Source organism: Sinocyclocheilus grahami, unplaced genomic scaffold (genome assembly GCF_001515645.1).
Source record: "Sinocyclocheilus grahami isolate Dianchi unplaced genomic scaffold, SAMN03320097.WGS_v1.1 scaffold354.1, whole genome shotgun sequence".
NCBI classification, from domain to species: Eukaryota; Metazoa; Chordata; class Actinopteri; order Cypriniformes; family Cyprinidae; genus Sinocyclocheilus; species Sinocyclocheilus grahami.
This window is the reverse complement of record NW_015505533.1, coordinates 852,597-869,613: the sequence shown is the minus strand read 5'-3', so window position 1 is coordinate 869,613 and position 17,017 is coordinate 852,597. Positions and strand designations below refer to the sequence as shown.

Genomic DNA, 17,017 nt, shown 5'->3' with positions numbered 1-17,017 from the left:
TTTGCTTGGTAACAGCCCAAATGCAAGAATTTGACTCAAAAGATGCTGCAGACTTTTAGAAAAAATGGCTTAAAGGTAAAAATGCCCATAAAACTTGTTGGAAATTATTCATTTCTATTACTGCTGTGAACTGACCACACAGAATATGAAGAATATCAAAAAATTCAGGATTCAGCTGTCCACAGCAGTCCTTAAGATATCAGCACAATAACACACTCAGCAAAATATCATCCAATTATCATTATCGATAAAATCCCAGAAAAATATCGAGATTTTTTGACAGTATCGCACACCCCTAATTTATGTTATTTAATTTATATAATAATTTATTGGTAATAATTGTTTAAATTAATATAATAATTCATACTTTTGACTTATCCATTTTCTTAACAATGGTTTAAAGGCTGAAATGTAAAGTTTATAATTTTATAAAACTTTGTTTTTGTGAAAACTTGTATCTGAACTGTAAATTATGCTTTTTACAGTAATTGTACAGTTTAATATGGTACTATAGACATTGCCTTACCCCGCTCATATGGTATTAATTTTATTTGTGCAGGTCTTTAAAAAGGTCTTAAAAAAGTCTTAAATTTGAGCTTAAAAATCCTGCAGAAACCCTGCTAGCCAAAAACAAAATACATAAATAAAAAAGGAGATTTCTTGTTTCGTCATGTTGAAACATCTTCTCAATGCAAAGTGAAAATTGCTTAAAAATACACTGAATAAAATGTTTTTTTCAGACAGGTTTGGTTAAAGGGAGAAAACAAAAAACAACGGCTCTAGGTCAAAACATCTATCTAATCAACAACAATTAAAATGCGGCAAAGTGGAACTCAAAAAATACAGCCCATTACATTTTTTGCATTTAAAAAAATAATAAAAAGTAGATTTTTTTTCTTGAGAAATGTAATAAAGTAAAAGTACAAGTAGTCAGTTTCAATTTTACTTGAATAAAGTACAAATACCCCAAAATAATACTTAAGTACAGTAATCAAGTAAAATTACTCCACTGACAATTCATCAGTACACATTCATGTTTCATCGCAATGTAATAATTGTAATAATTTACTTTTAGTTTTTGGCTGATGTCATCATACCTGTCATATAGACACACTTTTCACTAAATAAGAGAACGAAAACCGTAACACAGTGTTTGATGTCTGCAGGCACATGAAGGAGATCTCCGAGCTTCAGGCTCATCAGAGAGGAGAGATCGAGCAGTTGTATTCTCGGTTAGGTCGACCGGTTCCTCCCAGCATGGGCTTCTTGCATGCAGTGCCACCTACAGGCCGCCGCCGCAGAGCCTCCAAACACAAGCTGAAGGGAAGCCGACTGCTCAATCCCATGGTGCAACAGCTTAGGAACAACCGAAGCAACAGCTCTAGTATGTATGCGAGAGTTTGTGTGAGCCGGAGTGCCAGCTTTAAAATCACAGAAGGGGTGGTACCACTATATTTTGGACCCCCGAGGAACATGGCCAACAGAATGCTATCTGGCTTCTGTTAAATTAAGTACATTTGAAATGTAACTAGTATCTAAAGAAAATGTAGATGTTTGGTCTGCAAAACTTGGCACCACAGTGCACATTTTATTGTCCATTTGATTGCTTAAAGTAATAGTACAGCTTTCCCCAACAAGACACATGATTTGAGGAATTATTCATGCCTGAAGAACCAATGGTGCAGAGCGTGGTTAATGTCTTAAAAGTCTAACTTTTAAGATTAGTGATTTTTTTTCCAACTGCATCACTTTAGGTATGAGTGTGTGTGTGTGTGTGGTAATAGTGATTTTTACCTTAGCAACCACTGCTAATAATAATTTTAAAAAATTGTTTGAAAGTTGACAATTGAATAATTTAAAGTTCCCTTCCGAGGGAACTTCGAACTGCGTCCTCTAGGGGTCGCTATGGGGTACGCCTTCAACGTGACTGGTGTCCGAAGCATACATCTAAACACGACAATAACATTGGCCAGTGACAGCCTGTGACGTCATTACCCGGCGTGACCACAGTGTAAAATGGCACAGGGAGAACTCGTCATCCTCTTCTTCGTCTTCAGGACTGTTTTGTTTGAAGCGTGCATTTCTGGTAAGAACGATTACTCTTCTTTACCATGGCGAGCACTAGTAAGGCGTTTAAGAAGTGTGTGAATCCGTGTCCTCATTATTTGACACGTAATAGTGATTTTTACCTTAGCAACCACTGCTAATAATAATTTTAAAAAATTGTTTGAAAGTTGACAATTGAATAATTTAAAGTTCCCTTCCGAGGGAACTTCGAACTGCATCCTCTAGGGGTCGCTATGGGGTACGCCTTCAACGTGACTGGTGTCCGAAGCATACATCTAAACACGACAATAACATTGGCCAGTGACAGCCTGTGACGTCACTACCCGGCGTGACCACAGTGTAAAATGGCACAGGGAGAACTCGTCATCCTCTTCTTCGTCTTCAGGACTGTTTTGTTTGAAGCGTGCATTTCTGGTAAGAACGATTACTCTTCTTTACCATGGCGAGCACTAGTAAGGCGTTTAAGAAGTGTGTGAATCCGTGTCCTCATTATTTGACACCTGATGACACACACGATCTTTGCGTCTTTTGTTTGGGTGAAGAGCACGTGTGAGATGTCCTCAAGGGGGCAGTTTGCGTCAACGTGACTGGTGTCCGAAGCATACATCTAAACACGACAATAACATTGGCCAGTGACAGCCTGTGACGTCATTACCCGGCGTGACCACAGTGTAAAATGGCACAGGGAGAACTCGTCATCCTCTTCTTCGTCTTCAGGACTGTTTTGTTTGAAGCGTGCATTTCTGGTAAGAACGATTACTCTTCTTTACCATGGCGAGCACTAGTAAGGCGTTTAAGAAGTGTGTGAATCCGTGTCCTCATTATTTGACACCTGATGACACACACGATCTTTGCGTCTTTTGTTTGGGTGAAGAGCACGTGTGAGATGTCCTCAAGGGGGCAGTTTGCGCACACTGCAAGCTTTTTTTCTATGAAGAAGCTCCCCTCTCGTTTGTCTTTCTTTTTGAGGAAAGAGGGACAGTCATCAGCTCCCCGTGGTTCAGGACCCTCCGTTGCTGAGGCACGGAGGAAAATTAGCTTGTGGGGATTGCAGATGGACCTGGCTGATGAGTTAAAAAAGGGTCTTTCCCTTTCGCACTCATCAGTCACGGACGAGAGTGAGCTGCTGGACGACGATGCTATCTCTCTTACATCATCTGATCCAGCGGCTAGTGCTCTGCTGGCTCAAAGCCAGGATGAGCAGATGTCAGATGAAGATGAAAAAGTTGAGACTGAGTCCTCCCAATCCTCCTGCCCCATGTATGATGAGCTGCTTGAGGTTATGGATCGTGCCACGGCGAGGCTTGACTCGTCGTGGAACCGGGCCAAGAAAGTGATGCCTCGAGGCCACCTCGACGAGCGTTTACTTTCTAGCCATAGCGTTCCGGCTCTGATGAGCCTTCCATTTCTTCCCGATCTCCATGTGGAGATCAAGAAGGAATGCAAAAATCCATTCTCATCTCGTATTCATAGATTCCAGCATATTAGTTATGTCAACATTGAGGGGATGCATGAGAATGGATATGAGAAGATGCCCCCTGTTGAAGAGACACTGGCCTGCTATCTCTCTATGGGGGAGACATCTTCTCTTAAGGCTCCCTCCCTGCCGTCCAAACCACTTCAGGATAGGGGTGGGTGATATGAGCTAAAATACATATCGTGATATTTTACACTGTCCAGGCGATATCGATATTATATTGCGATATGAGGGGGAAAAAATTACAGGCAAAATATTTTAACCTTATATAACTAGAAAAAGTGAGGGTCCAATAGACCTGAAAAGTATTTTTTTATTGTGCAATTGTTTTTCTCAAAAAGTGCAAACATGCAGCATGAGGTAGGCCTGTATGAATTAAATTAAATTTAAATTAAATTAAATAGTGTGTGTTTGAGTTGGCCAGTGGTTCCCAAACTTTTTCTGCTGGGCCCCCCTTTTGTACAGAAAAATATTTTCAAGGTATAAAATATATATACCTTGAAAATGCAAGGCTACATTTATTTATTAAAAATACAATAAACACTGTAATATTGTAAAATATTGTCAATTTAAATTATCTATTTGAATTTTTTTACATACAGGTTACTGTATTCCTGTGATCAAATCTGAATTTTCAGCATCATTACTCTAGGCTTCAGTGTCACATGATCCTTCAGAAATCATTATAATATGCTGATTTGCTGCTCAGTAACCATTTCTTATTATTATCAATGTTGAAAACATTTGTGCTGCTTAATATTTTTGAAGAAACTATTTTTTCATGATTCTCTTATGAATGTTTGAAATGGTCCTTTGTGTCAGAGCACTGGAGTTCGTCAGAAATAGAACGCGGCATCAGTTTACTGTCATGGATTTGTCGCGTTTCGTCGTGTATATATTTATATAATTTCATATAGTTAATGTCACACGAAGAGTGCCGTTTTTTCTCCAAAAGTAAGCATGATTACAAATGTGATATTGATTTTATACAACAGTTCAATAAACAAGTAGTTAATATTAAGAGACATACATTTTAGACACCATATTTCCTGTTTTTGCTCTATTTCTCCAACAAAAATAATTTCAAACAGCCACAAAGCTGTTTTGCGTCTCTGAGCAACAGGATGCCGTTTTTTATGATTCTGTTAATTCGCAATGACTCGCTTATTAACAGTGACTTGCTGCCGCCTACTGGTGGTTTTAATTTCACATTTATAATAATAATTAATAATAATTCCTTACATTTATATAGCGCTTTTCTGGGCACTCCAAGCGCTTTACATAGAAGGGGGAATCTCCTCAACCATTTCACATTTAAGGTACCTTTTCATTTTTTTAAATAATTTCAAACATCAGTTTTCAATGTTTTATGTTTGAAATATCAAAATATTATTTAGCTATGCATTTGTAACTGCAGGCTAAAGTATTCCATGTCCCTCAGAGCTGCATTAAACAGTGTGTAAATGCATCTAACTGACACTTCTAATGCAGCTTCTGTGTCTCCTCTGCATTGCAAAGATAGATTTAGTTGATACTGATTTAATTTGCTTGGTAACAACCCAAATGCAAGAATTTGACTCACAAGATGGTGCACACTTTTAGAAAAAAATGGCTTAAAGGTAAAAATGCCCATAAAACTTGTTGGAAATTATTCATTTCTATTACTGCTGTGAACTGACCACACAGAATATGAAGAATATCAAAAAATTCAGGATTCAGCTGTCCACAGCAGTCCTTAAGATATCAGCACAATAACACACTCAGCAAAATATCATCCAATTATCATTATCGATAAAATCCCAGAAAAATATCGAGATTTTTTGACAGTATCGCACACCCCTAATTTATGTTATTTAATTTATATAATAATTTATTGGTAATAATTGTTTAAATTAATATAATAATTCATACTTTTGACTTATCCATTTTCTTAACAATGGTTTAAAGGCTGAAATGTAAAGTTTATAATTTTATAAAACTTTGTTTTTGTGAAAACTTGTATCTGAACTGTAAATTATGCTTTTTACAGTAATTGTACAGTTTAATATGGTACTATAGACATTGCCTTACCCCGCTCATATGGTATTAATTTTATTTGTGCAGGTCTTTAAAAAGGTCTTAAAAAAGTCTTAAATTTGAGCTTAAAAATCCTGCAGAAACCCTGCTAGCCAAAAACAAAATACATAAATAAAAAAGGAGATTTCTTGTTTCGTCATGTTGAAACATCTTCTCAATGCAAAGTGAAAATTGCTTAAAAATACACTGAATAAAATGTTTTTTTCAGACAGGTTTGGTTAAAGGGAGAAAACAAAAAACAACGGCTCTAGGTCAAAACATCTATCTAATCAACAACAATTAAAATGCGGCAAAGTGGAACTCAAAAAATACAGCCCATTACATTTTTTGCATTTAAAAAAATAATAAAAAGTAGATTTTTTTTCTTGAGAAATGTAATAAAGTAAAAGTACAAGTAGTCAGTTTCAATTTTACTTGAATAAAGTACAAATACCCCAAAATAATACTTAAGTACAGTAATCAAGTAAAATTACTCCACTGACAATTCATCAGTACACATTCATGTTTCATCGCAATGTAATAATTGTAATAATTTACTTTTAGTTTTTGGCTGATGTCATCATACCTGTCATATAGACACACTTTTCACTAAATAAGAGAACGAAAACCGTAACACAGTGTTTGATGTCTGCAGGCACATGAAGGAGATCTCCGAGCTTCAGGCTCATCAGAGAGGCGAGATCGAGCAGTTGTATTCTCGGTTAGGTCGACCGGTTCCTCCCAGCATGGGCTTCTTGCATGCAGTGCCACCTACAGGCCGCCGCCGCAGAGCCTCCAAACACAAGCTGAAGGGAAGCCGACTGCTCAATCCCATGGTGCAACAGCTTAGGAACAACCGAAGCAACAGCTCTAGTATGTATGCGAGAGTTTGTGTGAGCCGGAGTGCCAGCTTTAAAATCACAGAAGGGGTGGTACCACTATATTTTGGACCCCCGAGGAACATGGCCAACAGAATGCTATCTGGCTTCTGTTAAATTAAGTACATTTGAAATGTAACTAGTATCTAAAGAAAATGTAGATGTTTGGTCTGCAAAACTTGGCACCACAGTGCACATTTTATTGTCCATTTGATTGCTTAAAGTAATAGTACAGCTTTCCCCAACAAGACACATGATTTGAGGAATTATTCATGCCTGAAGAACCAATGGTGCAGAGCGTGGTTAATGTCTTAAAAGTCTAACTTTTAAGATTAGTGATTTTTTTTCCAACTGCATCACTTTAGGTATGAGTGTGTGTGTGTGTGTGGTAATAGTGATTTTTACCTTAGCAACCACTGCTAATAATAATTTTAAAAAATTGTTTGAAAGTTGACAATTGAATAATTTAAAGTTCCCTTCCGAGGGAACTTCGAACTGCGTCCTCTAGGGGTCGCTATGGGGTACGCCTTCAACGTGACTGGTGTCCGAAGCATACATCTAAACACGACAATAACATTGGCCAGTGACAGCCTGTGACGTCATTACCCGGCGTGACCACAGTGTAAAATGGCACAGGGAGAACTCGTCATCCTCTTCTTCGTCTTCAGGACTGTTTTGTTTGAAGCGTGCATTTCTGGTAAGAACGATTACTCTTCTTTACCATGGCGAGCACTAGTAAGGCGTTTAAGAAGTGTGTGAATCCGTGTCCTCATTATTTGACACCTGATGACACACACGATCTTTGCGTCTTTTGTTTGGGTGAAGAGCACGTGTGAGATGTCCTCAAGGGGGCAGTTTGCGCACACTGCAAGCTTTTTTTCTATGAAGAAGCTCCCCTCTCGTTTGTCTTTCTTTTTGAGGAAAGAGGGACAGTCATCAGCTCCCCGTGGTTCAGGACCCTCCGTTGCTGAGGCACGGAGGAAAATTAGCTTGTGGGGATTGCAGATGGACCTGGCTGATGAGTTAAAAAAGGGTCTTTCCCTTTCGCACTCATCAGTCACGGACGAGAGTGAGCTGCTGGACGACGATGCTATCTCTCTTACATCATCTGATCCAGCGGCTAGTGCTCTGCTGGCTCAAAGCCAGGATGAGCAGATGTCAGATGAAGATGAAAAAGTTGAGACTGAGTCCTCCCAATCCTCCTGCCCCATGTATGATGAGCTGCTTGAGGTTATGGATCGTGCCACGGCGAGGCTTGACTCGTCGTGGAACCGGGCCAAGAAAGTGATGCCTCGAGGCCACCTCGACGAGCGTTTACTTTCTAGCCATAGCGTTCCGGCTCTGATGAGCCTTCCATTTCTTCCCGATCTCCATGTGGAGATCAAGAAGGAATGCAAAAATCCATTCTCATCTCGTATTCATAGATTCCAGCATATTAGTTATGTCAACATTGAGGGGATGCATGAGAATGGATATGAGAAGATGCCCCCTGTTGAAGAGACACTGGCCTGCTATCTCTCTATGGGGGAGACATCTTCTCTTAAGGCTCCCTCCCTGCCGTCCAAACCACTTCAGGATAGGGGTGGGTGATATGAGCTAAAATACATATCATGATATTTTACACTGTCCAGGCGATATCGATATTATATTGCGATATGAGGGGGAAAAAATTACAGGCAAAATATTTTAACCTTATATAACTAGAAAAAGTGAGGGTCCAATAGACCTGAAAAGTATTTTTTTATTGTGCAATTGTTTTTCTCAAAAAGTGCAAACATGCAGCATGAGGTAGGCCTGTATGAATTAAATTAAATTTAAATTAAATTAAATAGTGTGTGTTTGAGTTGGCCAGTGGTTCCCAAACTTTTTCTGCTGGGCCCCCCTTTTGTAGAGAAAAATATTTTCAAGGTATAAAATATATATACCTTGAAAATGCAAGGCTACATTTATTTATTAAAAATACAATAAACACTGTAATATTGTAAAATATTGTCAATTTAAATTATCTATTTGAATTTTTTTACATACAGGTTACTGTATTCCTGTGATCAAATCTGAATTTTCAGCATCATTACTCTAGGCTTCAGTGTCACATGATCCTTCAGAAATCATTATAATATGCTGATTTGCTGCTCAGTAACCATTTCTTATTATTATCAATGTTGAAAACATTTGTGCTGCTTAATATTTTTGAAGAAACTATTTTTTCATGATTCTCTTATGAATGTTTGAAATGGTCCTTTGTGTCAGAGCACTGGAGTTCGTCAGAAATAGAACGCGGCATCAGTTTACTGTCATGGATTTGTCGCGTTTCGTCGCGTCGCATCCACAGCAGAGAACATCACTGGGTTCTATTTGCTTTTGTCAAATCGCGCAGCTCGCATCTGGTGTAGTTGTTTTGGTATTTGTGAATTTTAAATATATTCATAATCTGCTTTATGTTTACCTGGCACTGGAAGTCCTTTCACAAACTTGTAACTTTCATTCTCAGAGCAGAACCATACATCGTTCATTTATATTTCTACATGACTCCCTGCAATACAACTCTGATTCTTCAATCGTGCCATCTAGTGGTCTGTTATTGATACAACCACAACTTCTACAACTGATAACAGAGCGCTCAAGTGGGTACTGCGAGTCATGTTGAGGTAATAAAATGTCAAATTAATATTTTGCACTCAATTGTTTACTTATCAGACAAGTGGCCGCATGATAAGAGGGAAAATTATGCAGTGTAGTCTTTATCACCCTGCAGAGGTTTCTTTTGCTAAATAATCTGCTGACTGTACACGATCCCTCAGTTTGGGAACCACTGGAGTAGGCGATTTGTGCTCTATTAATTTGGTCTGTTACGATGCTCTGTGTTTGATTACTAATGCCTGTGTAGTACGGCGTTGCACACAGAGGACAAAGATGTTCAGCCTCAACTCTTTATCGTCATTTGTGTTAAAATTTGTAAAGCGCACCAAATTTAACAAAACAATATAAATGCTAAATTTTAATTCATGAATATATAACTGTTTCCACGGTATAGCAAAATCCATATCATGGAACAACATAATACCGGTAGTCACTTTCATACCGGTATAGCGCCCACCCCTACTTCATGATACATCTCGCTTGAATGGCAGGGCAATATATATATATATACATATATAAATGCGCATCATTCATTCATTCATATACACAGCAGAATATATATATATATATATACATATATAAATGCATCATTCATTCATTCATATACACAGCAGCAGGTCAGGCTGCAGCCTTGTTGCACCCATGGCGGTGCTTCAGGCTTATCAGGCTGATCTGCTGAAAGACCTGGATAAAGGTCAGGGTATTTCCCCTGATAAGGTGGCTGAGTTGTGCTGCACCACAGATCTTGCTCTCTGTGCCACTAAACAGGCCGTCACTGCAATTTGGCAAATCCATGGCGACCATGGTGGTTACGGAGAGACATCTGTCGGTGAATCTGGCAGATATCGGGTCAAAAGAGAAGGGCTTTCTTCTTGAAGCGCCAGTTTCCCCTTCTGAGCTTTTCAGCACTTCCGTCGAGACGGTGGTCGAGAAGTTCAAGGAGGCCAAGATGCGCTCGGCTGCCTTCAAATCCTTCATTACACAAAGGTCCAGGTCTGAGCCCGAACAACAAAGGGGTCCTGGACCGTCTTGATCTAAGGATCAAAGGCGGGCTCAGAAGACTAGTGTCACGACTCGCGCCCCTCCCCCGCCTGCGGGTAGGGTTCAAAAGGGGTGTGGGTCTTAATGTGTCAGGCAAGATTTGAGGGAGGTGATACTGACTAGGTATTCTGATAAGCTGCCTCTATTTGGGTCAAGCCAGACAGTGCTCTCCTCACCCCGGAGGGTTTTCTTTGAGCCTGCCGATTGAGCATCTGTGGACTTCTCTCATCGAGTCCTCCACTCGTTTAAGCTCCATTGAGTAGCGGCCTCAGGTTGTCAGGCTTCTCTCCGCCTCCCTGTTGAGACGCTCTCTTGGTTGGGTCGAGCTTAGCAGTGCCCTTGGGGGTTTCATGAGCACGCCCCTCTCGATCTGAGCATTCGAGTCCCCCTTCTATTTTTGAAGTTAGTCCTCCGCTCTTTTGAGCTCCTGATACCAATCATGACAGGTGGCTGGACCATCTCCTGCCTCCCTGGCGGGTTGCTTGTTAAGTGAGCTAGCTGTGCTCCCCTCACCATGAAGGGCCACTTGCAACCGCGCCGCTCCCTATCTGGGCATCTGTGAGCAGATGCTTCGGATTCTGTTCTGTGAGCGTACCACAGCCACGTAGGGCCCCTAGGCTGGTTTAATAAGCAACGGTGTTTCTAAATCAATCCTATGGTATGTGCACACGCTGAGCTTCTGTGCACTTTCTAAAATCCACATTGTGGTAAGTGTGCATGCTAAGCTTTCTGTGCACTTTCTAAAATCCTGTATGATAAGGGTTACGCGCTGTCAGCCTCGTTCTCTTTCTCTGAGTTGGTTTAGGCACCGGTTCTCGCATTGGGCTCCTCTCAACTTATGTATCTCTGTTGATACATTTCTGAGCAGGATGTTGCTACCAAAGATCTGTCGAGTCAGTTCTCTGAGCAGGTATATTCAGAACCGGCGGTAGCCCCCCTGGGTGGCAGGCCAGGGTCTGGTTTGGTTTTTAGACACCTGGCCGTATCCCCTTAAAGGAATCTCTTTCTTCTGATTACAAGCCTTGAGCTCTGCCCTAGGCTTGGGCTTCCTAGCCCAGCCCTTAACAGGTAAGTTATTTTAGGGTATGCAGCTCAGGCCCTTGGCCGAAGGGGATAATGTCAATGACAGCCGTCAAGATGTCCTTTGGGGCATCTCTTTCTCTGAGTTGGTTTAGGCACCGGTTCTCGCATTGGGCTCCTCTCAACTTATGTATCTCTGTTGATACATTTCTGAGCAGGATGTTGCTACCAAAGATCTGTCGAGTCAGTTCTTTGAGCAGGTATATTCAGAACCGGCGGTAGCCCCCCTGGGTGGTAGGCCAGGGTCTGGTTTGGTTTTTAGACACCTGGCCGTATCCCCTTAAAGGAATCTCTTTCTTCTGATTACAAGCCTTGAGCTCTGCCCTAGGCTTGGGCTTCCTAGCCCAGCCCTTAACAGGTAAGTTATTTTAGGGTATGCAGCTCAGGCCCTTGGCCGAAGGGGATAATGTCAATGACAGCCGTCAAGATGTCCTTTGGGGCAACTCCCATGCCTATGGTAGAGTTGGTACTTAGTGCTCGCCATGGTTTTCACACAGTTCAAAGTTCTCTCGAAAGGGAACGAGACACTGCGTCCTCTAGTTCCCTTGCCATGCTTCGGACGTAAGCTTCAGACAAAGAAGCGGATTTTATACTTTGGTCGCACCGGGTGATAACGTCGGCTTTCACCCGGCCAATGTTATTGTCATGTTTAGATGTATGCTTCAGACAACAGTCATGCTGAAGGCATTCTGCATAGCAACCCCTTGAGGATGCAGTGTTCCCTTCTCAGGGAACCATGGTTACATACGTAACTCAAGATGTTTTATGGTTTGACTGAATATCAGAAGTTGCTACCAAGAATTTTATAAGTTTGATAATTTAGTCAGAGCCAGAGTCAGAACAGCCTGACGGTCTGTGCCAAGTTTGGTGATCATTGCTTGAAAGCTCTAGGATGAGATACTGTAGAAACATACATTTTAGATCAGCATGTTGGCTTGGTAGAGACCTGGCCGTATCCCCTTAAAGGAATCTCTTTCTTCTGATTACAAGCCTTGAGCTCTGCCCTAGGCTTGGGCTTCCTAGCCCAGCCCTTAACAGGTAAGTTATTTTAGGGTATGCAGCTCAGGCCCTTGGCCGAAGGGGATAATGTCACTGACAGCCGTCAAGATGTCCTTTGGGGCAACTCCCATGCCTATGGTAGAGTTGGTACTTAGTGCTCGCCATGGTTTCTGCATGGCAGCGTGGGTATACCGTTCCTCATAGCAACCCATAGAGGACGCAGTTCAAAGTTCTCTCGAAAGGGAACGAGACACTGCGTCCTCTAGTTCCCTTGCCATGCTTCGGACGTAAGCTTCAGACAAAGAAGCGGATTTTATACTTTGGTCGCACCGGGTGATAACGTCGGCTTTCACCCGGCCAATGTTATTGTCATGTTTAGATGTATGCTTCAGACAACAGTCATGCTGAAGGCATTCTGCATAGCAACCCCTTGAGGATGCAGTGTTCCCTTCTCAGGGAACCATGGTTACATACGTAACTCAAGATGTTTTATGGTTTGACTGAATATCAGAAGTTGCTACCAAGAATTTTATAAGTTTGATAATTTAGTCAGAGCCAGAGTCAGAACAGCCTGACGGTCTGTGCCAAGTTTGGTGATCATTGCTTGAAAGCTCTAGGATGAGATACTGTAGAAACATACATTTTAGATCAGCATGTTGGCTTGGCAAAGTAATTATAGTAATAATTGTACATATAATACTATTTCCAGATATGCAGTCTGGAAGTACTCCAGTTTTGTGCAACCTGTGCAGCTTTGTATTTTAATTTGTCTAAATTCTTTTAAAATTTTAATCCACCAGTATGAAAGTTGGATCCTCTAAGTAAACACACACTATAAAAGGCCAGATTTGTCACTGTCAACCCTCTGTGTTCTCCTGTAGCAGAGACGTGCTCCAGTGTGTCGGGGTCTCCGGTCAAGAGCTCGGTTCTGGGTAACAGCTCTGTGGGATCCAGCACAGCCACGCTGAGCACCGTGTCAGAACCACTGGAGCCGGTCCAGACTCAGCAGCCCTGCTCGCTCAAGGGTTCTCTGTCCTCTGACAACATCTATGGCCCCACCACACACACACCACCCCGACAAGGTGAACACACTCACATGGCTGTTGTCTGCAATAGCCTGTCAAGCATTAGCTGCTGTACATATTTGCTGCAAATGCATCTGCCGCTGCCCTAACCAGCCACAGTGCAGCAAATGTCTAATGTCCACTGGCCTCGTGGAAAGCAAAATGCATCAGGTAGTAACACAATCACGGCCAGTCACATCATATTTGATAACTGTGATACAATTATGCGAAGCAAGACTTTAATGTTTGGAGCTTCCCTAATCAACACACATAGAAACCAAACCATATGATTTATTGCTCAATATGCATGCCGTCTGGCTTGGATGCAGTGTGACAGTTATTTATAGTTGATATGCAGAAGATGAAGGTGTCAGAGTTGCCTCTCTGAACAGTGTATCATGTTCTAGATTATCATGTCTTTCTCCTTCTCTGTTTTTTTGTCATGCATATCTCACTCACACGCATGGGATTATTGCCAACTTTCACAGTCTCTCATGTGCGCTCCAATCATTTACTTCGTTTAAATGGAGTCAGCTGGAATGTGACATTTAAACGGCTGCATAATGGCTCAGTCACATGACATGATTTCATGGACAGCAAAGAAAGTTTAAAGGATTGCATGATGCTCATACTGTCATCATTCTTATGGATCAGTAGACATTTTCACACATTTAGTTATTGCCACAAATATTTCTATTTTGAGGTCATGCGTGAGCAGAAAAGCAATCAATCTTATGTATTTCAAGGAGTTGGGTCATTGCCACAAAATTTCTGTATTTGTCATGTAATCTTTAACATGAATACTTTGTGCCAGAGATGTGGCACAAACTGCACATACTCTGTTTGTGGTGGTGCTTACGCAGCAAACTAAGTTTGAATCCGGCTCATGTAATTTCATGATTTCATCTTCCTCTATGGTCTCCAGTAACCTCTATGCAAAATCCCCAAAAGGAAGGAAGATACTGAAGAAAACCTGCACATGACATCATGTTGGGTCCAAGTTTCACCTTCAAATTTATTGAGTTCTTAAGTAGCCTAATCATAGCCTGTACTTCAAGCACACTGAAGATTGCAAAATAAATTTAAAGGATTGCATTATGCTTATACTGTGTCTGAACAGGGCAGTAGAACTGTTGTATTCAGTATGGTCTCCGTAATCTCCATGCCAACCAATGTTCTGTAAAACCAGAACTAACCAGAGTCTCCTGTTCAAAGTCTAAACTCCAATGTTCCACATTTCCAGCCGGGTTTGCCAAATGCTTCCTCCAGCCTGGGAGAGTGACTCCACTCTGATCTGTATCTCCTGAAGGAGAGACACCAGGTCCAAAAACCATATGTGGGACGGCCAAAACAGTGCTGACAGCAGTGATATACTTCTCCTGATATGTCCTCCTGTACTCTCATACGAACCGACAGACTTAATGACGGGAAGGCATACAGACCAGTCATCAGCATCACATAAGCCAGAGCAATTACTCCAAGAGGTTTCGGAGGACAAAGGGAGAACGAAAGGGGGAAAGCGGGTTCTTATTCGACGTGAACAGATCCACTTTTGCCCTGCCCTACCAAATGACTCCTTTTCTGAGGATGCAACATCCATTCTCTAGGCCTCGATCTTCTCATGAAGCACCTTCAGTGCCAGAAGCATGTTCTATGCCAAAATAAGAATGTGCCATGCTAAACTTCCCACGGGGCACAAACGTATTCCCCCTGGTGCTTTATGTAAAAAACTACTGACACCAACATGACGGCTGCAATTGACCTATTGGTAAGCCCCTCCCCTTGAATGCAGATGAGCCAATGGCAGTCGAGTATCAGTTGCACGGGGATCGGAACTCGGACATCTTTAGGTTTCAGCGCAATAGAGAAACATTGGAAGATCCGAAGCTTTCATCGTTTTGATAGTGTTTATGCTACAAAAATGGAAAACGATGTGCCTAGGGTACTTGTAACACTGATTCCATGTCTCCTGAGAGGATGGGCAATGGAATTTATTTTATTATATTTCCTAAACCCAAACAAAACAGAGCAAAAATGTCACTAAGCATTCAACCCAATCCCAATGAAGACAAAAATGTTCATTTTCTGGTTGTCATACTCTCATTAAGTTACACTTTTCTAACAAACTAAAAACTAACAATAAAGTTAGTGAGTCAGTGCTAATGTACAAGCATAAATAGCAAACTGTTCTCACGTCATGTACAGTGTAAGTCAAAAACACATAAACGAAGGTCTATATTTCAGTGCCTCTCCATATTAAAGTGGTTAAATGTAAATTAATTTAATCTTACCCTGCGGTACATGCGGTCATTGCAATCGTAACAACCGTAACATGAGACTTCTCCTGTTTGCATTGTGATCTGTATTTTTACATATTTATTTTGAAATATTTTATATATCCCTCCATGGCATATTTAAGTCTCACTTGAATGATGGTCCGTCTGTGTCCAAATCTTTTTTTTAAACATCTTGGGACAACGTTTTCACACTTGACAGCTGTCATTGTAAGACAGTAGAAACTCAACAGTAACCAAGGTGGCAGGGCATACTGATAGGTCAATTCTCCAGAAGGAAATGGCTCAAAAGTGGCATCATCTCCATTTATGTGCCACATGAGATGATGGACCTTTTGGACTCGGTAGGCTGGATGTCCTTCGTAAACTTTTGTCATAGGTTTTTGTCATAATTCTTGTGTCAACAGAATCCACCAGAAGGTACCACCAGAGTCAATAACCAGGGATGTTTCCAAGGTAACGGGGTCCAATAGCATTTGGGTTTAACCCTTATTGTGCAGTGAGGATTCCAACAGGGACAAACTCCTCAGCTGTTGACCTACCACTGAAACAGACTCAACCCAGTGCTACCATTGATGAAGCCACTGCCACGAGACCCAAAAGTTTGCTAAACAAATTTCCAGGAATCAGAATTACTGGAATTGTCCGAGTTGATTTGGACAAAGGTGAAATGAATGGACAAGTCGAATTTACCCGTTGTGCATGAATTCAGATCTACCCCTAGAAAACATCTCAGGTTACTTATGTAACCATGGTTCCCTGAGTAGGGAATGAGACAATGCTTCCTCTAGGGGTCGCTATGGGGACGCCTCGACGTGACCCGTGTCTGAAGCATACGTTCAAAAAACACCAACAACATGTTGGCACAGCCTATGACGTCACTACCGGTGCGACTATAGTATAAATAGGCGCTGGGAGAACACGTCATCCGCTTCTTCGTCTAAAGCTTGCGTCCGAAGCATGGCAGGAAGCTAGAGGACGCAGTGTCTCGTTCCCTACTCAGGAACCCATGGTTACATAAGTAACCTGAGATGTTTTCTAGGGGTAGATCTGAATTCATGCACAACGGGTAAATTCGACTTGTCCATTCATTTCACCTTTGTCCAAATCAACTCGGACAATTCCAGTAATTCTGATTCCTGGAAATTTGTTTAGCAAACTTTTGGGTCTCGTGGCAGTGGCTTCATCAATGGTAGCACTGGGTTGAGTCTGTTTCAGTGGTAGGTCAACAGCTGAGGAGTTTGTCCCTGTTGGAATCCTCACTGCACAATAAGGGTTAAACCCAAATGCTATTGGACCCCGTTACCTTGGAAACATCCCTGGTTATTGACTCTGGTGGTACCTTCTGGTGGATTCTGTTGACACAAGAATTATGACAAAAACCTATGACAAAAGTTTACGAAGGACATCCAGCCTACCGAG

The 17,017-nt window shown here is 41.4% G+C and overlaps 1 protein-coding gene across 1 annotated transcript in view; it reads left to right on the top strand.

Annotated features, from left to right (window-relative positions):
• The window catches only part of LOC107548735 (serine/threonine-protein kinase WNK2-like), a 61,313-nt gene that overhangs the window by 27,280 nt on the left and 17,016 nt on the right, over nt 1-17,017 (top strand). The window contains exons 13-18 of the mRNA XM_016229536.1: nt 1,167-1,388; nt 3,037-3,600; nt 6,255-6,476; nt 7,398-7,968; nt 11,027-11,117; nt 13,119-13,319. Coding sequence (XP_016085022.1) covers nt 1,167-1,388; nt 3,037-3,600; nt 6,255-6,476; nt 7,398-7,968; nt 11,027-11,117; nt 13,119-13,319 — 1,871 coding nt within the window. The remainder of the gene's footprint in view (nt 1-1,166; nt 1,389-3,036; nt 3,601-6,254; nt 6,477-7,397; nt 7,969-11,026; nt 11,118-13,118; nt 13,320-17,017) is intronic.